At 51.5% G+C, this 27,905-nt stretch overlaps 1 protein-coding gene across 3 annotated transcripts; it reads left to right on the forward strand.

Moving 5' to 3' along the window:
- PRPF4B (pre-mRNA processing factor 4B) lies at positions 1–27,702 on the forward strand. 3 transcript variants are annotated; one of them, XM_049764945.1, is made up of 18 exons: positions 6–47; positions 5,779–6,978; positions 10,008–10,184; positions 12,336–12,491; positions 13,824–13,905; positions 15,722–15,932; positions 16,251–16,324; positions 17,428–17,518; positions 17,642–17,789; positions 19,301–19,438; positions 20,324–20,477; positions 21,660–21,774; positions 22,253–22,404; positions 23,102–23,188; positions 24,723–25,485; positions 26,000–26,045; positions 26,622–26,709; positions 27,510–27,702. In XM_049764945.1, exons 1-15 carry the CDS (start codon positions 7–9, stop codon positions 24,924–24,926), a joined length of 3,030 nt encoding a protein of 1,009 aa, XP_049620902.1. In that variant the 5' UTR covers position 6; the 3' UTR covers positions 24,927–25,485; positions 26,000–26,045; positions 26,622–26,709; positions 27,510–27,702. The 3 variants fall into 3 exon arrangements, with proteins under 3 accessions (XP_049620901.1, XP_049620902.1, XP_049620903.1); XM_049764946.1 differs by lacking the exons at positions 26,622–26,709; positions 27,510–27,702 and having other exon boundaries at positions 24,723–24,998; positions 25,361–25,485; positions 26,000–26,245; XM_049764944.1 differs by lacking the exons at positions 26,622–26,709; positions 27,510–27,702 and having other exon boundaries at positions 1–47; positions 26,000–26,245.
- The last annotated feature ends 203 nt before the right edge of the window (positions 27,703–27,905 follow it).

A 27,905-nucleotide genomic window follows, 5' to 3' on the forward strand; every position in this document is an offset into this window, starting at 1 on the left:
GCCAAGATGGCCGCCGCCGACGCGCAGACGCCGCGGGAGCCGCCCGAGTAAGCGGCCCGGCCCCGTTTGCAGGCGGGGACCTCGGGGTCTGCTTCGGGCAGCAGGGGGGGAACAGATGAGTGGGCGTCTTGGGGTCCCACCCGGCCCGTGCCCGGGGCCGCCTCCTGGCCCTGCACCCCCGAGATCGCCTCCCTGGCCGGCCTAAGGGTGCGAGCCCCCACTCGCGCCCACTGCTGCTGCGTGCTCCCTGGGGTCCTCGGGGCAATGGGGGGGGGTGGATCAGTGGGAGTTTCGGGGTCCCTCGCCCCGAAGGGCGTCGGGGCTGCCGGGAGCACAGCGAGGTCGGCCCCGTGGCGTGGGGGGCCTTGGCGGGCGCCCACCGACAGCCAGGCCTGCTGCGCCTCGTCCTCTCGGGCTCTGCAGTCCAGCTCGGTCTCCCGCCCCCGGGACTGTCTCTTCGTGGGCGGCCGTGGCGCTTCTGCTGACGCTCCATCTCTCCATCTGCTTCCCCAGTCAGCGATCCCCACGATCGCTCTTTGTTTGTGCCCCGACGGCCACGAAGGATGGAAGGGCCTCGCAGCAGCAGCACACGCGAGCGAGCGCACTTGGAGTCTCCCTTGGTGGTCCGAGAGGCAGCCCCACTTTCATGCGTTATCGCTCTTGTTCGGGGGCCCGCACCCCGCGGCACTCGGGTTCCCCCTGGCTCTGCTCTCAGGCCTCCTCCCTCCCGGGAGGCTCAGGGGACCGACCACATGGCAGGCCGGGGTCCGAGCCATCGTCCTCCTCCAAGCGAAGCAAACGCCCTGCCTCTGTGCTATCTTATCTCTCCGGCCCCCTTCATTCGCTGTTTCTATGGCAGACCTCCTTGTAGGCCGTTTGGCACTGATTAGAGACACATTAGTGGCCTTCGAGGGCAGCATTGAAACTGGGCCTTGCGGGGTGGGTTTTCGACCACACCTGGTAGCTAGCTCTTTACTTGGGCTCCCTCCATCCTGGCTGCCTCAGGGGGACCCTGGGGAGGTCAGCACTCAACTTCCTCCTCTCGTCTTTACTGACTAATACAAGATGTCCGGGGAGATTAGGTTGTTGGGGTGTCTTGGCAAGAAGCCTCTCCCCAAAACTTAAAAGAAAGTGGACTGTCTAGCTGAGTTAGCCACCGGCACACACACGTGCGGTGAGTTGTATCTTGAGTTCCCCCCCCCTTTTCTCCTTCTGCCTGATTGATCTCTTTCTGGTGCTCGGAGCCGTTAGTTCCAGCCCGGCCTGAGTGGCAAGTCCCAAGCTGACAATCATTAACCTGGTCTGCCTTCAGCCGTGGGTGGTCTCGGGACAGTCACCCGCCTGGTTCTTGCTTCAAGGAAACAGCCCATTTCACCCACAGCTGTGCTCGGGCTTAGCACAGCAGGACTTGGGCTTTGTGGGTCTCGCTCTCGGGAGCAAGGCTTATTTGTTTGGATAGAAATTTTTAGAAATTCTTCTTAAAACTTACATGTCTTGTTTTGTGTTGCTTTTTTTTGCTTTTGGGTCACACCCGGCAGTGCTCAGGGGACCATATAGAATGTCGGGATTCGTCCGTCCTGTATTGGCGCATGCAGGGCAAGCACCTTATGGCTGTGCTATTGCTCCGGCTCCAAAACTTACATGTCTTAACTCATCAGAAGACTTGGGAAGGGGTAAAACAGAGAGGGAGGGCTGGAGCACGTGCTGCTTATCTGCAAGAGCCCCAGGTCTAGATCAGCTTCTGACTCCCCACTCCCAGGCATGGAAAGCATAACACAAAATATTCAGAGGTTTTTTTTTGTGTGTGTGTGTGTGTGTGTGTATGGGCTTAAGCGAATAATTTGGGCCGTTGCTTCCAAGAGACATCACACCCCACGTGTGCACTGTGTAGACAGTGGGTAAGCCTCCGGGAACTGAGTGTTTGCTCTTGGGGGGCCAGGGGAAGCAGTGGTTAGGGTCCTGCTCTTCAGGCTGTGGGATTGGACAGCAGGAGGATGAAAGTTGCGTGCGCTGAGAGCATGTCGGAGTCTGGAGGGGCTGCTGCGTACTGGTGAGGGCAGGTTGTTGTTTGTTGTTGTTGTTGTTCATTTTTTGGGGGGTGCAGGCCACACCGGGCAGTGCTCAGGGGACCTTATGGGATGCCAGGAATCGCGGGTCCTTCTTGGGTTAGGCAAGCGCCTTATCGCTGTGCTACCACTCCGGCCCCTGGGGGCCTTTTTTTTTTTTTTTTTTTTTTTTTTGGAGAACAGTGAAACTGGGATTGTGTGTGATGGAGCTGCTAGGTCTGGGAGTTAGGGTCAGGGTCACATGGGGCTATGAAGATTTAGGTTTGATTCTACGGTAGTAAGTACTTTCGGAGGGACCACACCCGGCCTACTTCTGGCTCTGTGCTGGAGCCCTAGTGGGCTCCTGGGACCATTTGGTCCATTTGGGTGCTGGGAATCGAACCCAGGTCACACACATACAAGGCAAACACCCTCCCCACTGTGCTTTTCACTCTGACTCAAGAAACCGACCTTTCAAAGTGTCTTCATATAGAAACCCTCCAACTGGTGTCGTGTGATGCCAGCCTGCCTCACCTTAATGTCAGTGTGGCTGTAGGAACAGACAGGCCTTCAGGGCTGTTCACAGTCTCCTCTGTTGGCCCAGCCTGCACGTGGTGATGTGCTTCTCTGCTGTGTCCTGCTGGTGCCGTCACAGTCCACACCGAGGCCCCTGAGGGCAACTTTTTTTTTTTTTTTTTTGGTTTTTGGGCCACACCCGTTTGACGCTCAGGGGTTACTCCTGGCTATGTGCTCAGAAATCGCCCCTGGCTTGGGGGGACCATATGGGACGCTGGGGGATCGAACCGCGGTCCGTTCCTTGGCTAGCGCTTGTAAGGCAGACACCTTACCTCTAGTGCCACCTTCCCGTCCCAAACCCCCTGAGGGCAACTTACTGGCGGTGTTTGTCTTGTTCAGGCCCAGTGCATGTACTGGCCCTTTGAGCGAGCGCCTCAGCCCTACCTGCTTCTCAGTGTCCTGAGTAACGGGGCTGGTGTCTTGGCAATAACGCCGGTCCAGTCCAGGGCATTTGGTTCTGGCCAGGCACGGTCCATATTCAACCTCTGGTCGAGCTCGCCTGCGCTCCGCTCCTTACTGTGCTTCCTAGTGACCCATCTTCTTAATCAGCGATGGTTATAGCCCATGTTAACTCGCCAGATGCTGCTGGGTCTCCTCTACTTTTCCCAGCAGCACTTCCCCAGCAAAGCAGGGAGATGCAAAGATCCCAGGGCACTTGATGGTTGTTCACTTAAAAAAAAAAAAAAAAAAAAAGGGAAATAGAGGCCAGAGTAATACATTGTTCAGTGGGTGGGAACTTGGCCTTGTCTATGGCCGACCTGGGTTTGATCCTCAAACATCTCATACGGTCCTTGAGCATCTCCCAGTATGGACCCAAAACAAAACCAAAATAGGAAGTAGGCTGAGGGGGAAGTAGGCCTGAGTTAAGGGATTAAGACTTTTTTCTTCCTGTTGAAGTTGCAGGAATGGGCCAGGGCCTTCCCTTGGGGACATACATTGGACCTAACCACGGAGTCACATCTTGTTCAGAACACATGGTTTTGTGTTCCTGAAAGCCACCTGGACTTTTAAAAGGCCCTGGGTGGGGGGGGAGTGGGATTAGAGATATGGTACTAAGGATAGGGACCATGGTTTGGTCCCCAGCAGCATATGGTCCTTGAGTTCAGCCTGGAGTCGTCCCTAAGCACCTATGGGTATAGCTCAGAAAAACAGAAAGTCTCTTGCTCTCTCTTTCCCTTACCCCCTCCTCCCTTCTCAGACTTGGCCCTCTACACATCCAGGAAACTAGGCAGTAGCCCACTTGTGGATTGTGGGATGGAGGGAGGACTCCTTCCCTGAATCCTGAACCATGGGACCCAGGAGCTAGATCACCTCTGTCTGTTCCCTGATGTCCCCTCTTTAGAGTCTGACCCTTCTCAGTCTGAGAAAAGTCTGGAACCCATTACTAGTATAATCCCCCCAAACCAAAGGCAGGCTCACCCAGAAACTGCTTCCTTGGTAGCTCGGGACCCTCTTAGGCCCACATGGCAGTTCTGGGGTGCTGGGCTAACAATGGTGACTTTTCAAAGAGATCCTCCTCACCTGCTTCCGGCCTTCCCTGCTCTCCGGTCGTGGACTGGCGGAGATGAGACTCATGCGGCCTCTCAGTAACAGGACTCTGTCACTTCCTGGGCCTTTGTCCACTTCAAGTGTGTCCTATGTAACTGCCTCTCTGGGCAGTTCCACCCTCATCCTCTTGGCCTGTTGTGTCCTCACTTGGTTCTGTCATGAGGCTACTCGCTGGCTGTTCTGGGGGAACTAGTGCCAGGATGTCCTTGTTTCTTATTTTTAATCTGTGTCCCTGCCTCCTCCTCTTGTACCTCGGGCTTTCTGTCGCCTCTTCTAGAAGACATTTTCCTTGACCGCCTTGTAATGATGTTGGGAGATGGGGCATACCAAGCTGTGTTTCAGGCTCACTCCTGACACTGGGGATCCTTCTGTGACCCCCCCCCATAATGTCTTTATTCCGGCTCTAGTCATACTTTTCCCACCTCCCTTAGGCCTTTCCCACTGGACCGCAGTTTTCCCTCAGGGAGCAGACAGATTATTTGTAGCTAATAGCTTTATACCTGGCTTAATGAACACAGGCAAGAGGTGATTATTCTGTTAGGTGATTAAGTGGAGATTTATTCTTAAATTGCAAGCTTCTGTTTGTAGTCTCACTGCACATGATAAAAACCCAGGAATGCATAATTGAAGGACAAATCCACATTTTTCTCTACAAGCAGTGTAAATTGATTGCCTGAACCCAAATAATCTAAGTCCTTTTGTCTCGTTCTCAGGCGTGGCGTTTGGGTACCCAATCAGATAAGTGTCATTGTAGCTTGTGTTTCCCTGCAGCTTACTGAACAGCAAGGATTTGGCAGAATCGTAACCCAAACACAAATGCAGAAGCCACCCACCTTCCTCCCGTGATCGAATTAAAATGTTTTTCCTCGGCATCTGTTGCTATGAAGATATTTCGGGCAGCGAGCCTCGATTAAAATGCGGAGATTTAACTATCCCACTGAGTTGACACTGGGTTGGATCAGAGAAATCGCTGGTGGTGTTAGTGGTGACTTGCACAGGCCTTTGATGTGATTCAGCCTCCCACTCCGTGGTGGCTCTGCTGGGGTGGCTCTGAGCCTCCCTTTGAATTTTAGCCCTCGGGTGCTCTGGTGTGTTTACATTAGCTACCAGACCTTAGTCTGGGTGCAGACCCGTGTTGGCCACGGGAGTATATTTTTAAGGTATTTTTCTGCATTTTCTTTCAAGAGTAGTGACTTTAACCTCCCCTTATGGGGTTCCCACGACATTACTTGGGGTACATGTGTTCGACCATTAGTAATAAAACTCTCACTCTCTCTCTCTCTCTCTCTCTCTCTCTCTCTCTCTCTCTCTCTCTCTCTCTCTCACACACACACACACACACACACACACACACACACAAACTCATTGTTTTGACACAGCACTTGCCTTGAAATGGGATGTTTGAAGCGGGTGTGAAATATTTCGGGGACCAATTAGCTCCATGTATTTGCTCTCATTTGGGGGCTAACGGCGTGTTCTTCCCAGGGCAGGTAGCGCAGGGAGGAGACTGAGCACTGAGCTGTGTCCCTGACCCTCCTCCCGGGTGTCCTGTTGTGACAGAGTGCTTGGTGAGTGCTACGGTTTTAATCGCTGTTTGATTTCTTCATAGGCTGGAAGACGCTGATAATTCAGAGAAAAGCATGAACGAAGAGAACGGAGAGGTGTCCGAAGACCCGTCTCAGAATAAGCACAGTCGCCACAAAAAGAAGAAGCATAAACACAGAAGTAAACACAAGAAACATAAACATTCCTCGGAAGATGACAAGGATAAAAAGCATAAACATAAGCATAAACACAAGAAACACAAAAGGAAAGAGCTGATGGATGCTTCTGACAAAGAAGGCCTGTCCCCGGCCAAAAGAACTAAACTCGATGATCTGGCTTTGCTGGAAGACTTGGAAAAGCAGAGGGCCTTGATCAAAGCCGAGCTGGACAACGAGCTCATGGAGGGCAAGGTCCAGTCGGGGATGGGGCTCATCCTGCAGGGCTACGAGTCGGGCTCGGAGGAGGAGGGCGAGATCCACGAGAAGGCCCGGAACGGGAACCGGTCCAGCACCAGGGCCTCCGCGGCGAAGGGGAAGCTCGAGCTTCTGGACAACAGAAACAGCACGAAAAAGCGAAGCAAAAGCAGATCCAAAGAACGGACTAGGCATAGGGCTGACAAAAAGAAAAGCAAGGGAGGCCTCGAGGCCGTGAAGGAGAAGGCCGCCAGGAGCAAGTCCAAGGAGAGGAAGAAGTCCAAGAGCCCGGCCAAGAGGAGTAAGTCGCAGGACCCCGCCGCCAAGTCCCGGTCCCCGGCCTTGAGAAGGCGCTCGCAGGAGAAGGTCGGGAAGGCCGCCAGGTCTCCTGCCGACGACAAAGTCAAGGTGGAGGATAAAAGTAAATCGAAAGATAGAAGGAAATCCCCCATCGTCAATGAAAGCAGAAGCCGGGATCGGGGCAAGAAATCCAGGTCCCCGATTGACTTGAGAGGTAAATCCAAAGACAGGAGGTCTCGGTCCAAAGAGAGGAAGTCCAAACGGTCCGACATGGATAAGGAGAAGAAGCCCATCAAATCACCCTCGAAAGACGCTTCTTCGGGGAAGGAGAACCGGTCCCCCAGCAGAAGGCCGGGTCGCAGCCCCAAAAGAAGAAGCCTGACTCCCAGGCGGGACCGGTCGAGGCGAAGTCGCTCCCCGCTTCTCAGCGACAGGCGGGCGAAGCAGAGCAAGTCGCCCTCCCGAACTCTGTCCCCCGGGAGGAGAGCCAAGAGCCGGTCTTTGGAGCGGAAGCGTAGGGAGCCAGAAAGGAGGCGGCTTTCTTCTCCCAGGTAACCCACCTCCTCGAAGTGTGCACACTGGCCAGGGTGGTGGTCACGTGTGTCTCTTTGTTTGCTTAGTTTTGTGCTGGGTCTACTGGTGCCCAGGGATCACCACCACCACCACCCTCCATGAACGGGCCCTCAGTCTGCCTCGTGCAAGGCAAGCGCCTTGACCGCTAGTCTCTTTTTGACCCTAAGGACATTGATTTTGGGGAGTGGGTTTTCAGTTAGTTTTTGGGTCACTTCCAACATGGCTCTTGAGCCTTGCTTGTTTCCCTGCCGTGCTGGGGGCCAATCCAGTTCCTGGGATGGAATCTGGGGCCTCCTGTATGTGACACCACTGGCACGGCCCTTAGCACAGTCTCTGGCCTGAGTTTGGACAGTTTAAGTAGCTGCTCCATTGTCTGTCTGGATTGGGAGTTGGCTCAGAAAATCTTGGACTTGGGGCCAGAGCTATAGCTATAGCACAACTGTAGAGCTTTTGCCTTGCAAGCACTGACCCAGGACTGACAGTGGTTCGATTCCCGGCATCCCATAGGGCCCCCTGAGCTACCAGGAGTGATTTTTTGAGTGCAGAGCCAGGAGTAACCACTGAGCACCGCCAGGTATGACCAAAAAAGAAACAAACAAAATCTTGGTCTTGAATGGGGGGTGGCCCACACCCGGTTATGCTTGGGTTACTCCTGGCTATTCACTCAGAATCCGCTGTCTGTCCTAGGTCAGAAGCGTGCCAGGCAAACTCCTCAGCACTGTGACACCACTCTGGTCCCGAACCAAAAAAATTGACACGATCAAGATTTTTGGCTCCTTTGGATTTAGAGATCAATCTACAGAATCTTGAAGTCCAAGTTATGTAGTGACAGCACCCCTGCATTTGTGCATCAGGGAGGGGAGGTGGGGTGTGGATGCTTGTTGAGCAGTACAGGCTGGAAGGGGAGAAAACGGTTGAAAAGTTGTAACCAGGCTATTCTCTTGGACTAGTGTTCTAGCGCTAAATATTAGAACTAAAAATTGTTTTGTTGCAATTGAAAATTAAGTTTTGGGAATTGTTTTTCTTGTAAATTAGTTTTTTTCTTATATACTTGATCCCATTGTTGAAGGGGGGAAGTATAAGAATCTTTTTTTGATGGGGCCTGAGAGATAGCATGGCGGTAAGGCGTTTGCCTCTCATGCAGAAGGATTGTGGTTCGAATCCCAGCGTCCCATATGGTCCCCTGAGCGCTGCCGCTGCCGGGTGTGACCCAAAAACAAAACAACAACAAAAAGAATTTTTTTTCATCTGAAGTGAGAGCACAGTAAGTAGAGCATTGCCTTACAACATGACCTTGGAGTTGGATTGTCCTGAAGATGTTCCAAAAGTGCTTTCCAAGCCCTCTCTGTGGAGCCTGGGGGCAGGTGCAGTGGCCAGGTTCCTGCCCTTGTAGCCTTGAAGCAAATGGTCTGAAATTCCGGTCCTAGGACTGAGCCTGCAGGGAGCAGGCAAACGCAGAGGGCTCTGGGTTGGAGCTCTGACCCTTCTAAGTGGCTTTGTAACAGGATGAGCCCTTTCCCTTTATGAAGGTGGTTTGGGTGTTTCGTAGAGATCCCGGTCTCTGGCTTTCCTTTTGAGGAGGGATTTCTGGGGGTGGGGGTGGGGGTGGGGAGAAGTTAGGGTGTGAGCAGCTCTTTCCTGGCCAGTACAGGACCAGTAGTCCCTTGAAATGCATTTGGGGGCTTCTTCTTTCTCTTTGTTCCCTTGGGTAGGTAGTAGGCCAAATAAGATTGGGAACCTCAGTGCTGGAGAATTGAGTGTCTGCAACCATTCTTGTACATTATAGAGAAGGCGCCCTAAGAAAGGCAACAGTGCAGAAACCTGTGAGCTTTCTCTCTCCCCCAGCACTATTCCTAAAAATTACAGGCTTCTTTCTTACAAAGACAGGATCGTGCTCTTCAATTTGGGGACCACACTGGGAGTTGCTCAGGGCTTGTTCCTGTCTCTGCACTCGGGGTCACACCTGGCGGGCTTGGGGGACAACCGTAGGAAATGCCGGGGTTCTAACCTGGGTCAGCTGTGTGTGGGAGGCAAGTGCCCTACCCACTGTACCATGGCTTCAGTCCCAGCTCTGTTTATTTTACGTTATAAATGTATTTTGCAGAGTCAATGGATAAACTAAATATATCTACTCATTTCCTTGATTATGGTGATCTGGCTTCCAGGCAGTGCTCAGGGGACCATCTGGGGCGCCTGGGTTGGAACCTGGGTCGGCCACATGCAAGCAAATGCCCAACCTGCTGCCCTCTCTCCCTGGGCCCTGCTTTTCAGTATTGTATGCGGAGATGATTTTATGCCATAACCTCGATGACCAGTAACTAAAGATGAGGTTGTTGACAGATTTTCTTCTGAGAAATCGACATCAGTGTCAGTTTCCATTCCTATGCAAAAGGTTCTTTTCCTCACTAATAACTATTTTCCCTGCTGTCCTTGTAAGCAATTATATAAAAGCACCTTATAATCTCTTATAAGAATTGATTTGCTGCAATTAAGGCACATTTTCCAAAATGTCCACATTTCGGAAGAGGCTAGAGGAAGCTCGTTGGGTGCACACGCTCTCAGGCAAGCAGGCCAGGTTCCTTCCCTGGCACCAAAAGGAGTGGTCTCGAAACTCCAGACCTGCTTGTGATTCCCACAAACGAAAAAGTCAAAAGAAAACGGCTTTCAAACTGCAGGAATGGGCTGGTGCTTAAGCTCTTTGTGTACTGGATTTTGGGGTGTGTTTTTTTTTTTTTTCCAGCCATTCCCAGCAGGTTGTGTAACATCTGGGCCTCCCCTACATGCACTGAGCCCTGTGAACTATCTGGAAGTGATATGTTAGCAACAGAAGCAACCTGTCGTCAGGATTTAGAGTATGAGGCCAGAGAAAACGAGTTGTGCTTGTCACAGTGGTGCAGGCTGTCCTGGCTATCTGAATCTGAGCTGTGGGCCAGCCACCCCACGCGTCAGTTCTCTGAGCCCTGGAAAGAAAAGCGTCTGAACTTGCATCTGTTTCTTCCCTCCCAAGAGCACGAGCCCGGGATGACCTGCTGAGCCGACGCGAGCGATCGAAGGATGTCAGCCCCCTGGGCAGGTGGTCTCCGGCCCACAGGCGGCTCAGCCGCTCGCCCATTCGAAGGAGGTCTCGGTCCCCACTTCGCCGGAGCCGATCTCCCCGGAGAAGAAGTCGGTCTCCCCGGAGAAGGTGAGAACGGGCTGGAGGGGAAAGGAGGAACACAGCTCCTGGGCATTGCTACCCGGCCGGTGGGCGAGGTGCGGGGAGTTGGCATGAACTTGATTCATCAAAAAGGTCCGTTTTTCAAGCAGGCAGTTTTGTTGTTTGCTTCTGGATTTAGAACTACACCTGGGAATTTCTGTTACTGGCTCTGCTGGGACTTCGTTCCTGGCACTGTTGAGTGCCATGTCCTGCCAGGGATTCAAGCCTAACATACTGCATGCAAAGGGTGTGCTCAGCTGTTTGAGCTGGGAGCTGTCTCTGCAGCAGAAAGCTTTTTAAAAACAAGAGCCTATGGGGCTTGGCAGGAGGGCATTTGCTTCACGCAGCCTACATGGGTTCAGTCCTCGGCATCCCATAGGGTCCTCCAAGCCTGCCAGGAGTGGTCCCTAAGCACCGCCGGGTATGGCCCAAAACACAAAACAAGGGGCCAGCGAGATAGCATGGAGGTAGGGCGTTTGCCTTGCATGCAGAAGGACGGTGGTTCAAATCCCGGCATCCCATAGTTTAAAGCCTACATAGAGTTGTTTTGTCAGTCTTGTGTCTCTTCTAATCAATCTGTATGTTCTTGGCTTGGGGCCATCCCCAGCCATGTGGAGGCCTTAATGTGGTACTGAGAGCCAACCCAGTTTGACTGCAAAGCGAGCACCCTGCCCGCTGTCCACCTGACTCCGGCTTTGTGTATTTCTGTTTTTAACAGGAAGTGTGGCTTTTTGGTTTTGGTTTGGGGGCCTTAGCTAGCTGGTGGTGCTTAGAGCTTAGTAACCTAGCCTCTACTCAGGGACCACTCCTGGCGGTGCTCTGGGGACCAAGAAAGGTGCCCGGGATCAAAGCCCAGGCCAGCTGCATGGAAGGCAAGCACCGTGCCCACTGTGCTATCACTCTGGTTCCCACGAGTGTGTTTTAAAAAAACAAGGCACCAAAACCATATGCTGCAACCAATGGCTCTGCCTTGATGTACTTCTGAATATGCTTTGGTCCTTGGAACCTGAGAATAGACTTTGTGAGTGTTACTGCATACTACGTGCAGGATGGCACCCCCTTCCTCCTGTGCTTTCCGGTGTCATGGGACTGGACTTCTATCGTTCCGAGGGGAGTGTTAGGTGGGGCCGGGGCCCTTGCCTTCTGATGCTCCCGCCTCGCCAGGCCTGTGGGTCAGTCGGAGGACGTCTTCTCTTCCCTGTCCTGGCTCAAGTGATTCGGAGCCTCTAGGAATTGCCTGTCAACACTGCTTAGTTATGGGGTAAACAAGTTCACCCTTTTCTCTTCATTTGATGTCTGGGTTTCGGGGATGCCCAGTGGGAGGCTGCATTCTGGGTGCCCTGGACTTGGCCCCAAGCGAGAGCACCCAGTGTGCAGGCCATGCTTGCATGGCACTCTTCTTCCCTGTGTGCACCCTCCTGAGGGTCTTGCTTTGACCCAAACTTTCGGTCACCTATCACCAGCACAGTAAAGAATAGGTAAAATCATCCAGCCACCCCAGAGTTCTCTGTGCCCCTTTGCTGCAGCTGCTGCTCTTAGCAAAGCAGATCGCCCCGTTCGTTTTACAACTTCTATAATTTTCTTATTTATTTTTATTTTTTTAAGTTTTTGGGTCACACCCAGCGGCGCTCAGGGGTTACTCTTGGGTCTGCGCTCAGAAATCACCCCTGACAGGCTCAGGGGACTCTACAGGATGCCGGGAATCGAACCCAGGTCCCTCCAGGGTTGGGCCATGTGCAAGGCAAATGCCATATCACTGTGCTATCGCTCTGGCCCCAACCTTTTTTTTTTTTTTTTGGTTTTTGGTCCACATCCGGTGTCGCTCGGGGGTTACTCCTGGCTCTGTGCTCAGAAATCTCCTGGCTTGGGGGACCATATGGGACGCCGGGGAATCGAACCTCGGTCTGTCCTTAAGCAGACGTCTTATCCCTTGCAACACCACACCGACCCCAACTTTTTAATTTTTATTAACCTTCTTTAAAAAGTTGGCTTTACTCACCAAGTGGTTTCAGGTTCGTAACAAAAGTGAGCTTTTGAAAGACTCCCTGAGTACCTCCTGCGGCCCTGACGCACCCACAGGCCCTGGTATCGTTGCTGTCTGCTAAACGCTCCCCCTTGTCTTCCTTCCTCCTCCCCTAGAGACCGAGGCCGGAGAAGCCGATCCCGACTCCGAAGACGCTCCCGGTCGCGCGGCGGGCGCCGACGCAGGAGCCGGAGCAAAGTCAAGGAGGACAAGTTCAAAGGGAGCTTGTCTGAAGGCATGAAGGCCGAGCAGGAGTCCTCGTCTGACGAGAAGTAAGTGGGCGGCCACATTGGGCAGGCAACATGTTCCCTGGGTCCTGGGGGAAAAGTTGGCCCATACATGGTGCCTAATCTAGAGGTTGCATGGTAGCTCAGGGCTTCTCAGACTCAGAGGGTTCTGTTTGGCCGTCGAGCAGAGCCGTTGCCTTCCCGCCAGTTTCCCTTCTGGAGTAGCAGCGGGTCTGTACAGTCCTGCCCGCGGTGATGCCAGCTGGTAGACAAACCGGGAGCAATGCAGGGAGCCTGGCCGGCCTCTGCCTCGGGCGCCATCTGGGGCAGTGCTGTCCACTATCGAAGGGAAAGTGTCTCCGACTATCTTCACCTGTTTTCCTTGTTGAAATTGAAGTCATTTTTGGAGCAGCGCTCTCAGTTGGGTGACTTGCTCCCAAATTCTGGGGATTTTGGCTGTGTCACATCTGAAGGCGCTTTGGATTCTTACCGGGTAGGCAAAGGCCAGGAATGCTGTTTAACCTCCGTCTGTTTCTGGAAACTAATTCTGTGGTGGGCGGGCAGGTGGTCCCTCTACCCTTACAGGGTGGGTTAAGGCAGAGGCAAGGCTGCTTGTGAAGTTAGGGGGTCTTCCTACGGGTCTGAATTTGGAGCCAGAAAGCAGGGGAGGAGAAACAAGAGCCAAAGGACTTCCTGCGCAGGACTTGGCTCATTTTTAAAATCAGCTTTTGGCTTTTTTTTGTTTTTTGGGTCACACCCGGCAGCGCTCAGGGGTTCCTCCTGGCTCTACGCTCAGAAATCGCCCCTGGCAGGCTCGGAGGACCATGTGGAATGCTGAGATTCGAACCACCGTCCTTCTGCATGCAAGGCAAACGCCTTACCTCCATGCTATCTCACCGGCCCCAGCTTTTAGCTTTAAGATGCCTTAAAAGTGGGGCCGGAGGGGGCCGGGTGGTGGTGCTAGAGGTAAGGTGCCTGCCTTGCCTGCGCTAGCCTTGGACGGACCACGGTTCAATCCCCCGGTGTCCCATATGGTCATCCCCCAAGCCAGCAGCAACTTCTGAGCACATAGCCAGGAGTAACCCCTGAGCATTACCGGGTGTGGCCCAAAAACCAAAAAAAAAAAAAAAAAAAAAGTGGGGCCGGAAAGATAGCATGGAGGTAGGGCATTTGCTTTGCATGCAGAAGGACGGTGGTTCGAATCTCAGCATTCCACATGGTCCTCCGAGCCTGCCAGGGGCGATTTCTGAGCGTAGAGCCAGGAGGAACCCCTGAGCACCACTGGGTGTGACCCAAAAACCAAAAAAGAAGAAAAAAAAGAAAGTTACCTTTGTAAGTGGGCCTGACTGTTAACTGTCCCTTGTGTGATGTTCGAAGCCTTGAAGACTTCGATGTCGAGGAGGAAGATGAGGAGGCCCTGATTGAGCAGCGGAGGATCCAGCGGCAGGCGATAGTCCAGGTAGGGACTCTGGCACGCACAGCGGCTGCCTGCTCCTGGCGCTGGTGGAGTGGAGAACGGCGGTGGCTACGCAGAGGAGTTGAACGGTTGCTCTTGGGACGGGGTTCTGTAGAGATCTCCTATGACAAAAGATGGCAAAGTGAAAACCCCGCCCACATTTCCCAAAAAAGGGACAAAATCGAGTTAGAGGAGTTTTATTCAGTAAAAAGTGGCCTTATTGGGCTGGAGAGATAGCACAGTGGTAGAGCGTTTGCCTTGCACGCAGCCAATCCAGGACCAATGTTGATTCAAATCCTGGCGCCCCATGTGGTCTCCTGAGCCTACCAGGAGCAATTTTTGAGCACAGAGCCATGAGTAACCCCTGAGCGCTGCCAGGTGTGGCCCAAGCCCCCCCCCCCCCCCCCCCAAAAAAAAAGTGGCCTTACTATTTCTTGGGAAAGAATGTTTTTGTGTCCGAGAAGGTGATGCCAGGGCAGTGGGACTGCTGGATAATGCTCAAGCCCAGGCCCCTCTCGCTGGTGCCCTTGTCCATCCCAGGGTGGTGGTTTGGGGAGCCCCGTGCTGAAGTCAAGACTGGCCAGCTGTATGCAAGCCTGAGCTTGCCCCCTCTCTCCTGCCCTGGTGGCACAGTTTTGTCTTAAACTTCACTTTCGGAGCAGTAGCAATATCGCTCCCTCAAGAGGCATCAGACAGTGAGAGGAATGGGGAGGGTGCTTTTTGGTGGCTTGAAGATGGTCGTGGGCTGGAGAGAGGGGAGGGTGCGTAGGTGCTTACCTTGCCATGTGGGCAACCCAAGCGCTCTCTGGCACAGCACAGGGGTTTCCCCAAGCCTGAGCACAGCCGCTGCTGCATGTGTCTGCCTGTAGAAGGCGCAGGAGTGATAAGAGCATTGTCAAGGGGGCCCAAAAATGGGGGTTGATTTCCAGGGGCTACTCAAAAAATAGGGGGCAGCAAGAGGCCCGAAGTTTGGGGACCTCTGGGTTAGAGCCTGGTGGTAAAGAGAACCGGTGGGGAAAGGGTGCTTTAGGCCACGTAAGCAGTGAGGATCTTTGCTTTGGAAAACCTTGAGGTGGTTCTTTAACTCGACCAGTAGAGCAGACCGTAGGTGGGGACATGAGTTTGTCGGCCCAGAGCAAAAGGCTGAATTTCCGGACGAGCCAGCGGAGAAGGCTACCAGTGGGACTGACTTTTCTGAAGCGCTGATAAGATCAATACTGAAATGAAGCCTCCAAAGAGTTGGTCGAATCTTCTTTTGTTCTTACCCAGGACCACAATCCCTTATCTCCAGTCCTTGGGGCTAGATGTGCTTCACAACTCAGAAATATTTGAATTGTAGAAAGGTAATAGGGTGCATCTCTGTCTGTGACTGGCCCCGCCAGTGGGGCCTGAGGCAGCGCCCCATCCTCAGACATAGTGGGGTTTCTGCCTTGGCCTAGACCACGGGAGACTGAAAGTACCAGCACCTCTCGGCCAGGTTCTGCCATGTGGACTGTGTACCTGGAATGTTGGCAGAGTTGGAAGCATGCGGGATTGTCTGTAAGGGATTGTGGATCTGCTCCAACCAAGGCATCATAGGGAGCCTTAAAGGCGAAACATTGGTTGGCACTTTGGGCTCTGCTGTGTTTTGGGTCACAGCTGGTGGTGCTTGGGCCACCGGGTGTTGCCGGGGTGATCCCCAGGCTCCCACGTGCCGGTCCTGTGCCCGCAGCCCTTTGCCACCTCCCAGCCCAGCTCCACCGCACTTTCCCAGTCCTGCTGTTCTTGAAATACTCTCCGGGTGTCTGGCCGCGCGCTGACCCTTGCACTGTCCTGACAGAAATACAAGTACCTTGCCGACGACAGCAACATGTCGGTGCCCTCGGAGCCCAGCAGCCCCCAGAGCAGCACGCGCACGCGCTCGCCATCCCCAGAGGACATCCTGGAGAGGGTGGCCGCCGACGTCAAGGAGTACGAGCGAGAGAACGTGGACACGTTTGAGGCCTCGGTGAAAGCCAAGCACAACCTGATGACGGTCGAACAGAACAATGGTGAGAGTCTGAGGAGAGGGGAGGGAAGAGACGGTCCCAGAGCGGCTCGCTCCGTCTGCCTGGTATCTGGGGCAGCTGGCCGGCGCTCACTCTCTGCCATACTTCGGGTAGTGTATGGGCTAGAGGGATGCCGCAGTAAAAGGGTAGAGCATGATTCCCCCCCCCCCCAAGGGTTATTACGTGATATGTACATTGAGTCTTAATGAGAAGCCGATGATGAGGGAGTTTGAACTGCTATTAGTGATTTCCTGTCCAAGATTTCCCTCTTTTCATTTGTAGTTCTTCATTTGCCCAGTATTAATGCTGATTCCCTTTAAGGTTCATCTCAGAAGAAGATCTCGGCACCTGATATGTTTACAGAATCTGATGACATGTTTGCTGCGTATTTTGACGTAAGTAAATTTAAGTTCATAAAGACACAGCTGTTAAGATAGGCGTGATCGGGCACAGACAGGGCCAAAGTGAGCCTCAGGAGCCATACCCAAGACTACTGAGATGTGTGTAGTGAGAAGGTGCGAGGGTCAGTTTGGGTTAGGACATCCTGAAACTCTTGGGGATTGTTTTGCAAAAATTTTCTAAGGTTTTCTTTGGTCAAAATTCTAAAACGAGTTCAACAGAGAAGTTAATGCAAAAATAAGTCAAACACATTTTCTGGGAACCAGTCAGGCAGATACGTGTCAGCAGTGGACCCAGGCCAAGTGAGAAATCTACTCTGGCCCACTGTGTCGTAGTTGCAGAAGAATTTGGGGCCCCAGACCCAGGGAGAGTGCAGGAGCCTTGGGTGTCGCTAACAAAGAATTGACAGAAGAGTTACAGTGTTACGAGTGTGTTAAGTGTTGGTTCTTTATTTAGCCTTTTGTTAAAGTTGTAGCAATACTGTTTTTTATAGGGGGGGCGGGTTTCAGCACATTCAGGTATTTGTGGCCATTTTCATTATAACTCTGAGATAACCTAAAGAGAGAAGGCGTGTTTGGTGAAGGGTTCTCTGGTGCATGAACATGTGACGAGAGGTTGAAATCGAGTCCATGAGCCGTCCGTGTCAGCGTGTATTACCAGCACATGTTTCACCTTTGGAACAAGATGGGTTGGAAGCTGAAGCGTGGGGCTCCTGGAAGGACCTTCTGGAGGGCCTGTGGCCTACAGGAGAGCAGCCCTCACTCTCTGGTCCCCGGAGGCCAGTAGTCTGTTCCTCTCCTCGTTACCTGGCAGAGGCGTTGGGGAAGTGTGAGAATCGGGATGCCAGCTGGGTGTCCTCAATAGGCAGAGTTCGGTCTGGATTTGAGGCACTTTTGGTTTTTTGTTCAGGCCCACACCCAACGATGTGGAATCGAACCCAGGTCGGCTGCATGCAAGGCAGCAGCCCTCCTTGCTGTGCTGTTGCACCAGCCTCAGCTTTGAGTTATTCCTGTCGTGTGTGTCTGTAGTCATTCTCCTGAGAGTTCCCCGCTGCAGTGGGTGTCCGCCTGCTCGGCTCACGGCTCCTCCTCCTTTGCAGAGTGCTCGTCTTCGGGCTGCAGGTATTGGGAAAGACTTCAAAGAGAACCCCAACCTCAGGGATAATTGGACTGACGCGGAAGGCTATTACCGTAAGTGCCTCCATTCCTCATAACACTCACGTGAGTGCCACAGTTCATCTGCACCTCGCTGCCTGCCCTCTGGCGACGGGATTCTGTTGATCGTGGCCCAAACTCTTCCGCGTCGTCTTTCAGGTGTGAACATAGGAGAGGTCCTGGACAAGCGTTACAACGTGTACGGCTACACCGGCCAGGGCGTCTTCAGCAACGTCGTTCGCGCCAGGGACAACGCCAGGGCCAACCAGGAGGTGGCCGTGAAGATCATCAGGAACAATGAGCTCATGTGAGTGAGTCCAGGGAAGGTGGCAGGTGCCTGGGCCTGCACGGTGCCGCTTCTTGATAAAAAGCCTCTGTTGGTGGAGCCAGTGCTGAGGTTGAAAGGCAGAAGTGGTTGTTGACTGGCTTTGTAATTGGGATAATCATGTCAGAACTCGACTGGAGTGACTCATGTCTTGGCCTGCAAGTGCACTCCACACATGAGGTTTCTTCCTGTGCTGGCCTCTTGGCCTGTTGTGAAAGCTTAAATGCAGCAGTAAGGGGGCCGAAGCGATAGCACAGCAGTAGGGTATTTGCTTGCACACAGCTGACTCAGGATGGACCTGGGTTCAAACTCCCTGGCGTCCCATATGGTCCCCTAAGCCACATAGCCAGGAGTCACCCCAGATCATCACCAGGTGTGCCCTCCCCGCCAAAAAAAAGAGGGCAGCAGTAAAGGGTTCTGTTATGGCTGTCAGCTCTCAAGAACGTGATGTTTGGGATCGGAGAGATAGCACAGTGGTAGGGCATTTGCCTTGCATGTAACTGATCCCGGAGAAATGGTAGTTCAAATCCCGGCATCCCATATGGTCCCCCGGTGCCTGCCCGGAGCAGTTTCTGAGTGCAGAGCCAGAAGGCACCCCTGAGCGCTGCTGGACTTGACCCTCCCCCTCCCCCCAAAAAAGAATGTAGTGTTTTATGGAAATCGAGAGCTGACTTGCTAGGAATTCCCCCGACTTGTCCCTTTTTACCTTTGGTGGACTAAGCACCGAACTGTCCTGAGGACTTGCTCGTGGGTCACTACGGGTGATGCTTGGTGCACCACATGGGGTGCCAGGGATTGAACTGGGTCAGACCTCCACATGTCCTATCTCCTCCTTACCTGACTCATCCCTTGTATGAGCTATTCCGTACATCGGAGTGTTCATCAACTTGCCATGTTTATATTGAAATTCTAGAAAGATGTTACTTTTTGTTTTGTTTTGTTTTTGGGGTCACAGCCAGCAGCGCTCTATGCTCAGAAATCGCTCTGGCAGGCTTGGGGGACTATGGGGGGTGCCGGGATTCGAACCACCATCCTTCTGCATGCAAGGCAAATGCCTTACCTCCTTGCTATCTTTTCGGCCGCCAGAGTTACAGTTTTATATTAAACCTATTAAACTGGGGCCGGAGAGATAGCATATCTTGGAGCTAGAGAAAACGGACCAGAACAGTGGGTACATGAAGGGGGGGGGGGTCATTTCTCCTGGCACTTTGCTGGGTCTGAGGTAGAGTGCCCTGAGCACAGCAAGGATTGCCCAGTTGATCCTGAGCACCACTTTGGAAGCTCTCCGCCTACCCCAATTAAAGAAAGAAAAAAGTAAACGTGGGGCCAGAGAGGTGAAGCAAGTGTTTCTTGCCTTGCGTGCGGCAGCCCAGGTTCGACTTTGGGCATCACCCACCATGAAACATCAGATCGGGTCAGGACCAGCAAATAATTATAATTGAATTTTCTTCTGATTATAGTTGAGATTGACCTGATTTTCTTTGGAATTTCAGGCAAAAGACGGGCTTAAAAGAACTCGAGTTCTTGAAAAAACTTAATGACGCTGATCCCGATGACAAATTCCATTGCCTGCGACTCTTCCGACACTTTTATCACAAACAGCATTTGTGCCTTGTATTTGAGCCTCTCAGGTACCGTGTCAACCTATGTGCTTCTCTTGAGAAATTTGTCTCTGCTAATTTCGTTTTAGAAATGTGCTTGACCCTAGAGGATCTGTGTGGGGGTTTTCTGGCTTGTCCTCCTGGTGTTTTGCTTTGGGTTGAGAACTGGCTCCTAGGCCACCTCCTCTGAAAGGGAAAGGTTGAGCCAGGAGCAAAGGAAACGCTAATGATGGGTCAGCACAAGGTTCTGCGGCTGGAGAGGTGCGTGTTAGGCAAGTGTTTTGTCCCTGTTCAGTCCCAGCATCCTGTATGGTCTCCTGAATGCTCGCCAGGGATGATCCCTGACAACAGCCAGGATTAAGCCCTGCAGACACCCTTCCCCCCAAAAAAAAGAAAGATTGAAGCCAGAAAAATAGTATGGCAGCTTGCTTTCCTGCGGCCAACCCAGGTTCAATCCTTGGCACCCAGAGCCCTACAGGAATAAGCCCTAGTAAACAGCCAGATGTAGCCCCCAAAAAAGGTAGAAGAAATGCTGTTCTGGTCTCCATTGATGAGCTTGCAATTACAGTTTGCCTTCTAAGGTCAGTGGGGATTTCCCTGCGCTTGTCTTCCCTTCTCCCCATTTGAAAATTAAGGTTTACTGGGAAATTGCCTGTGTAAGCAATTTCAAACGTTCTGACTTGGGTGCAGAATAATTGTTCTTTTTCTTCCCCTCCTGTCCTAGGACCAAACCTAGGGTCTTACTCAACACATGTGGGACCGTGTTTTTGTGTGTGGTGGTATTGTTTCTGAATCCGATCTTATGCTTTGAGCTTGCGCTAACGTCACACTCTGAGGTGTCAGCTTTTCTTTCTTTCTTTCTTTCGTTTGCGAACCTTTGCTTCCCCTTTAACATGGCCCCTTTCCTCCGGACAGCATGAATCTGCGCGAGGTGCTGAAGAAGTACGGCAAGGACGTGGGGCTGCACATCAAAGCGGTGCGCTCCTACAGCCAGCAGCTCTTCCTGGCGCTCAAGCTGCTCAAGCGCTGCAACATCCTGCACGCCGACATCAAGCCCGACAACATCCTGGTGAGTCGCGCCGGGCTGGACTTGGTGGGGGCTACCGGAGCTCTGTTGTGGGGACAGTGCAGTGAGAGGTGCCTTTGAGCAACCCGGACCCGGGACTACCCTGTGGCTCCTGCCTATTTCCTGTACCCAGCGTCCATGTGAGAACTATTTTGCTCGAAAAGAATTGCAGCGGGGAGGGTGGGGGGGGGGGGACGGCGAGGTGGCGCTAGAGGTAAGGTGTCTGCCTTGTAAGCGCTAGGTTCGATCCCCCGGCGTCCCATATGGTCCCCCCAAGCCAGGGGCAATTTCTGAGCGCTTAGCCAGGAGTAACCCCAGAGCATCAAACGGGTGTGGCCTTAAAAACCAAAAAAAAGGAATTGCAGCAGGGTTGGCTGCTCGCCTCACATCCTCAGACCCAGATTAGTTTCCTGTCGAGCATAGAGCCAGGAGTAAGCCCTGAGCTCAGCCTGGTGTGACCTGAAAACTAAGTAAGTTTGGGTTAGGATCTAGCAGCTTCAGATGAATCAAGTTTTGTTCAGTGTTTCTGTCAGGGTTTATCTGAATCATCCTGCTTTTGAAGCCATTATATATCTGGACACTGAAAATTGGCGTCTGAGTCACTTTGTGTTCTATATTAGTCTACTTCTGTTCAGGTTTTCTGAGTCATTGTGTGTTGTTTTGGGACCGCAGCTGGTGGTGCTCAGGGTTTACTGCAAGTTGCACTCAGGAATCGCTCGAGGACCGTATAGAGGGCCGGGGGTGAACCTCATGCAAAGCGAGTGTCCCACTTGCTGTACGCTCTCTTCAGTCCCATGATTTAGGATGCTTATTATTTGTTAGGGGTCACCCAGCAGTGTTTGGGGCTTCCTCCTGGCTGTGTGCAAGGCAGAATTTTTCCATGCCTGCTCTACTCTCTGCTTCGTCCCAGAGCACCTGTTACTTTCCCACCCTTATCTCTGTAGCTTTGGTTAAAACTTAACTCAAGTGTGCTGTATTCTCATACACCATAAAAAAGTTCTTTCACTAATTACACCTCGTGTTTGGTAGTTCTTAAATTTTTTTTACATTAGGAAATTGAGTTATCGAATAGAAAAGGTGTTTTGTTTCTGTGCGTTTTTAGTCGAGTGGCGTAACTTCTCAAAGTCAGTTTTTGACTTGCTTCTTCCAAACAGAAATTGAATTTTTTTTTTTTTATGTTTTCAGGTCAATGAATCAAAAACGATTCTAAAGCTGTGTGATTTCGGGTCTGCCTCCCATGTCGCGGACAACGACATCACGCCCTACCTCGTCAGCCGGTTCTATCGCGCTCCCGAGATCAGTAAGTGTCTCTGGGTGCTCCTTGGCCTGGGCCGCCGTCTGTCGTGTCTAAGTCCTGCTCTCATCGCACTTCAGCAGCGAGCAACACGAGGCCCTTCCTGGCGAAGGGACCTAGCCAGTCCGCCCTCGGGTGCAGAGTCCCGGTCATGTCTGGCGAGAGTAGCGCACAGTTGTGGAAAATCCTCGCCTTTAGAAGACGCTCTTGCTTGCTCAAGGTCTGATTGTCATGTTATGGATTGTCGGGACCTTTGTTCTCTTCCCGTCGCTGTGGTGCAGGCTGGTCAGTTCCTCCACCGAAGGTGCAGTGGAGGAAGAAATGCACATGGTTGCCTTGTGCCCCACCTGCTCCTCCCAGCTCCCTCATGTCTCCAGCATAAGATGTTCCATCTGGTGGGAAAGAACAAGAAACTCAACTGGCGCTTGATGGAAGTAGCCGTTAATGGTTCCTGCGTCGCATGTAACACTTGGTTCTTTTCCAGTTATAGGTAAAAGCTATGACTATGGGATCGACATGTGGTCTGTAGGTTGCACCCTGTACGAACTCTATACGGGAAAAATCTTGTTTCCTGGCAAAACCAATAACCACATGTTGAAGCTTGCCATGGATCTCAAAGGAAAGATGCCAAATAAGGTAAAGCCTGAGTGTGAGCTCCATCCTCCCACCCCCTCCCACCCCACCTCAAAGTTCCTCGATAAGAATCTTCTGTCGCTGATGGGTCGTCAACACCGATACATTGTCGGTGGCCACAAAGTGGGCTTCGTCTTAGTTAGCGCTCTCTCCGCTTTCAGCGGAGCCCTCTGAAATTCGAGGTCAAGAAGGGTAGGGCTTAAGGCTTAGGGACTCTCGGAAAGGACATTTAGTAGGTAGCTCTCTGCCTGTTTCCTATCGGTGCTGGGCCACGCACCCAGGTTTGGGAGGACAGAAAATACAACACTCCCACCTTCCTACATAAAACTCACTGGGAATCTTCGGCTGCTAAAAGTTTGGGTTCTGTCCGCTTAACCAGAGTTGCAAACATTTCCTTAAGAAACCCAGCCAACAGGCATTGAACTCTGACATTAGTTGGGGACCTGTTTTCAGTTCCCCTCCTGCAGCCGAAGATGGGTTTGATCGGTGAAAGTTGCTGCCGGGAAATTGTTTTCCCAACTGCTACGCAGTAGTTTGAGTCCAGCCTTGTCTGGGCTGTTCCCAAACTGTCCCCATGAGCAGTCGGGTCATTTTCAAGCAAGAAAGAAGCAAACCCAGAGGGACTAAACGGTATCTCGGTGACCTATTAACTGCTTCTTGAAATTTGGAGGCCCACGTGTCTTGTTTGTTCCGTTTCCAGATGATTCGAAAGGGTGTGTTCAAAGACCAGCATTTTGATCAGAACCTCAACTTCATGTACATAGAGGTTGATAAAGTCACAGAGAGGGTAAGTCTCGTCAGCCTGTTCGGGACATGGTGCTCGTTTGGGGGCACTGCTCAGGACCTCTGTGGTAGGGGTCAGACCAGGGTCAGCTGTGTGCGAGACAAGTCCCTTGACCCGCTGGGCCCCCTCCGACAGACAAGACTGTTGGATGTCTGGTCTATGTGTTGGTCTTTCTTGTGAGTCTGGGCACCAGGCCGGGTCCTTCAGCGCCTTCTGCCTTTGTCCGCTGACCTCCTGAGCTTTGTTCTTTCTGTTCTTCTCCGGAGGGGCTGTGGCTAGAATGCTGTTTGAGTGGTTTTTCCCGTTTTTGCCCCCCCTCCACCCTTCTCCGGCCTGGCCCGAGCTCTTCGAAGCTGCTTTCTCGTCTTCTCTAAGCTTGGCTAGAACACGCTCTGGGCCTTTGTCTACCTTTCGGTTTTGGTCACGTAATTTATTGATCCGTTTCTCCCCTCGCCCCCGTTTGTCTGTCTTTTATTAATTGGCTTGCCCAGGGGTCAAGCTTTGGGTGGGTGGGCTTTCTACCTAGCCACATGCCGTGCAGGTGCCTAACTCCAAGCACTCCTCGCTCTGACCCTCCTTGGGTTGTTTTTGTTAGTTGGTTGCTTTTGCATGCCTGTGTGACTCTGGACTCACACTGCAATGTTTCTGGGCCCAGAGCAATAGAAGAACAGGAAGGACACTTGGCTTTGCACGCGACTGACCTGGGTTCAGACCCCCGACATTCCATATGGTTTCCTGAGCTTGCCAGGTGTGACTTCTGAGCTCAGAGCCCTGAGTAAGCCCTGAGTGCTGCTGGGTGTAGCCCAAAAACTAAAACTGAACAACAGAAATGATTTTTCTATGGTTCCCCTTTATTCGTCTATGAGAGTGAGGCTCGTCGTGTCCATAGGCAAATGCTTGACACTAGGCTTTGCATTCTGACATTTCATGTTTCATTATCCCTGGAGCTGTTTGCTTTTGTTGTAAATGCAGAACTCCACGGGCTCTTTTATTTTAAGCCGTGTAGTATCCCGTTATCTAAGTGCGTCCTGATGTGTCATCACGGGCCAATGAATGTAGCGGACAGGATACTGGCTTTGCGTGCAGCCTATTGGGTTCAGTCCCTGACAACTCATCCCACCCACTATTCTGTCTCGTGAATATTCAGCTGGGTCGGCCAGCACCTTGACTGCGTGCAGCCGCACTTCAGAGGGCATTGGCTGATGCTACCACCGTGCCTGTTTTCTTGAACGCCTCCAGGTGAAAGAATGACTTGGATGTGCCCTGTTCCGGCCCCTGTCTCTTAGTGCAGTAGGGACGCTCAGATCCCCTTAATGGCACCGGCCTGTGAGCGCAGAGCTGCCCAGGGTCAGAGTAGAGTGTGCGGAGAGCGAGTTTTTGTTGTCGGTCGTTGTTTGTTGTTTCTGAAGTTGCAGTGCTTGTTTTTCAAGCCGCTGCTATACTTCGGAAGGCACAGTGGTGTTGAGCCTGTGTTCAACGACTCATTTAGAGAGACGCGGTTTTTTTGTTCTGTTCTGCTTCGGCTTCTCGCCCGCAGGAGAAAGTCACTGTCATGAGCACCATTAACCCCACCAAGGACCTGCTGGCCGACCTTATCGGGTGCCAGCGGCTCCCCGAAGACCAGCGTAAGAAAGTGCACCAGCTGAAGGACTTGCTGGACCAGATCCTCATGCTGGACCCGGCCAAGCGGACCAGCATCAACCAGGCCCTGCAGCACGCCTTCATCCAGGAGAAAATTTAAGCGGGACGAAGAGCGCTGAGGGTTTGAGTAATTAATGCAAAGACTGAAGAGATGTCACAGCAGTTTATTCATGTATATAAACTTATAAATATTTCTCCTGCCAATTTGAGGAAGCATGATACATTTGAATTAACACCAAGGGTGATCATTTCTTTTAGAAATGTTAGTTAATCCGTTTGTGTCTGACGTGAAATCTCCTTGTAGAACTGTTTTAATCTCCAAGACTGCACAGATTACAGTGCTAATGTATATGGTTGCAGTTCACATAAAAGACAAAAAAAAAAAAAAAAACCCAAACAAAGCAAAACAAAAGGCACCTGTTCCCAGACGAGAGGTAGTGTTGGGTGGTTGATCTGTTTTGAGCAGACTTGGCATCGTTTTGGTCTCCGGCGAGATGGCCAGCATAAATGCTATTTATATTCACATTTCCCTAGGTGTGTGTGTGCAGGCCACAGCAGCATGCCTTGGTGTAGCCTGTGCCGCAAGGGGCTGCCCCTCCTTGAGCCTGCCGCAGGGATGGCCTCCTTTTAGCAGGCTCTGCAGCAGTCAGTACACTGAGGTAAGCTCCCCCCTCCGCATCACTGCTCTTGTACGTGTGACTTCTCCCACAGCTGAGGAGGGCTAGTGGCTGGCAGTTCCCTGCATGGGTGGGACCGGAGCTGGTTTTCTGTACGGACCCAGTTCCAGTTTCTGTTCTGTCTCTTCGGGAAGACCCAGAGCAGAGCGTCCGAGCACGCTTGGTGGCTAGAGCGCCTTCAGTGTACTGTTTCTTACTAACTTGAATTGAAGTTCGTTTGTTTTTTTTTAAATCAACTTGCTATTATATAGAGACTTTATATACATTTTGTTAAATACCGTTCCTAGTACCATAGAAACAAGCGTAGTTTTCATTTCCTAATGACAAATGCCGAGGTCTGATTCTGAGAGCCCTCCTATTTAAAAGTGAGCGAGGCGACATAAATGAAATTTTTAACTCTTTGTATGTCCTTTTGAAAGTGTACTGCTTTATGGTAAAAGTGTTTTCACTTGTTCATTGTTTTCATCATTTGTGATCATGTTGTCTTTCAATACAGGCCTAACCCTTCCACTCTTGAACAAAACAGCTGCTTTTTAAAAGCGGTAATTGCTTCTTTACCTTTTCTTTCTTTTGTAAATGAAGCTTTTCTTTAAGAATGTGACTTTGAAGTGTTGTCTATTGCATAAAAACAGTTGACACTCACTTATTGTAAAGTGGAGATTGTTCTGCATGTGAAGCGCCATGCAGGTTTCTGTATGTTTCCAGTATGCACCGCTAGGTAATAAAGTCTTTTGTGAACCAGGCATTGGTAGCCATTTTTAAAAGTTCTTGTCTTCAGCGCTGGTAAGTCAGGTGAACCGTAACTAGAGACCCGAGCGAGCCACCTTTGCTTTCTTCCTGTAAGACTTTAACTGAAATCAATTACTTGCTAAGGATGTAAAATAAACCTAGTGCCAGTTAGCTTATCTCATTACTGATAGGACCCTAATTGTTTCATTTAAAAAGAATAATAATAATAATAATAATATGTATTTATATATATATATATATATATATATCCTACAGATATTGTCAGCTTTCAGTGTAGTGAGATAATTCCTGTAGGTTGTGGGGTGTCATTCAGGATTTAACTAATGTTTCTGCTATTTTCTCACTTTTCCTTTTGATGGTGCGGAAAGAGAGAAAGGAAAGCGGGCCACAGACCACTCACCCACCGCCTCTCCAGGGTCTGATTGGCTGAGACACCAGCTCCACCTTCCTAACAAGGTCATTCTGACAGCATGTGCAGATTTCAAACACCATCGTGTAAATCAGCTTGCTTTGGCAGCACGGAGGAGTTCTTGTTTTTAGCATGGGAGGAAGGAACTGGCAGAGATGCAGGTCCTCTTTGCTCTTTGGGTGGTGAGGTGAATGGATACCTGTCTCCCGGAGAAGTGGGAAGAAGGAGCAGGTTTTTCAGGGGTCTGAGGTCTAGTTTTACGTCACACGTGGGATTTTTTTTCTGTTCACCCCAGCTCCTGGTTGCTATAAGCATGAACTTTGGGGTGCGTCAACACTGGACCATCAGAGTAGCAGCAGCTTCTGGTGGGGTTTGCCCCGTTTAAAGACATGACGTGAACTCTGGCCAGGAAGGTGGTAGATGGTAGCCAGCTTTGAAGCCACTCCCCGCCTCTTCAGGGTTAGCCTAGGATAAGCCGTGGTGGTGTTCCTTGCCAGGTAGACTGGAGTCTATGAACCCGGCCTCAGGGTGCAGCCCTCCCCCTTTAGGAAATGGGGAGTGTTGGGTTTTTTTCCCTCCCCGCCATTTTTGTTTGTTTATATTTTTGTACTTTGTTTTGGTGATAAAATGCTGCAGATTCAGATTCAAGTCTTTTTCTTTTTTTAGTTATTTTCACTCCAACTAGTTAACAGTTTTGATGCTTCTGGTGATATCCACGGCTTCGTTTTTTTGTGATAATTTAAGTAAGATAACTTCCACTAGAAACAGTTCGTTCATCTTATGCCTTCAGAACTAGTCTCTGTTTTTAAAAAACAAAGTTGCTTGTTACCTGTTCTTTGTGTTTTAGGTGCAGCTCAGTGGAAGATGATGGCAGCCGGAAGACATGAGCTCAGGTTTCTGTCCTGTAAAGGATTTTTCTTTAAACACCTACCCTCACCCCGTCACCCCAAAAAGAGATGCCTTCGTTTAATTTTTGTCTTGAGTTTTTTTGTTTCCAGCATTTTGATTTGGGTTTCATTAACATTCGGTACTTAGACAAAGCCATGGCCCTGTGTCATCTGTGTGCTTGTTTTCTTGTCTCCACCTCCTCGGGCCCCTGGAACAGGCCGGGTCGGGTTGGTGATGGGGGGTCTGGGCAGGTGGGCTCCCGGGATTCCTGAGTATGCCTGAGGAACAGGAGCCAGGGATAGTGGCTGGTTTCAGGCATCTACTTTCTCTCGGGCTGACGGGAAAGACTCCCTAG

This window comes from Suncus etruscus, chromosome 18, assembly GCF_024139225.1.
Source record: "Suncus etruscus isolate mSunEtr1 chromosome 18, mSunEtr1.pri.cur, whole genome shotgun sequence".
Classification (NCBI taxonomy): Eukaryota; Metazoa; Chordata; class Mammalia; order Eulipotyphla; family Soricidae; genus Suncus; species Suncus etruscus.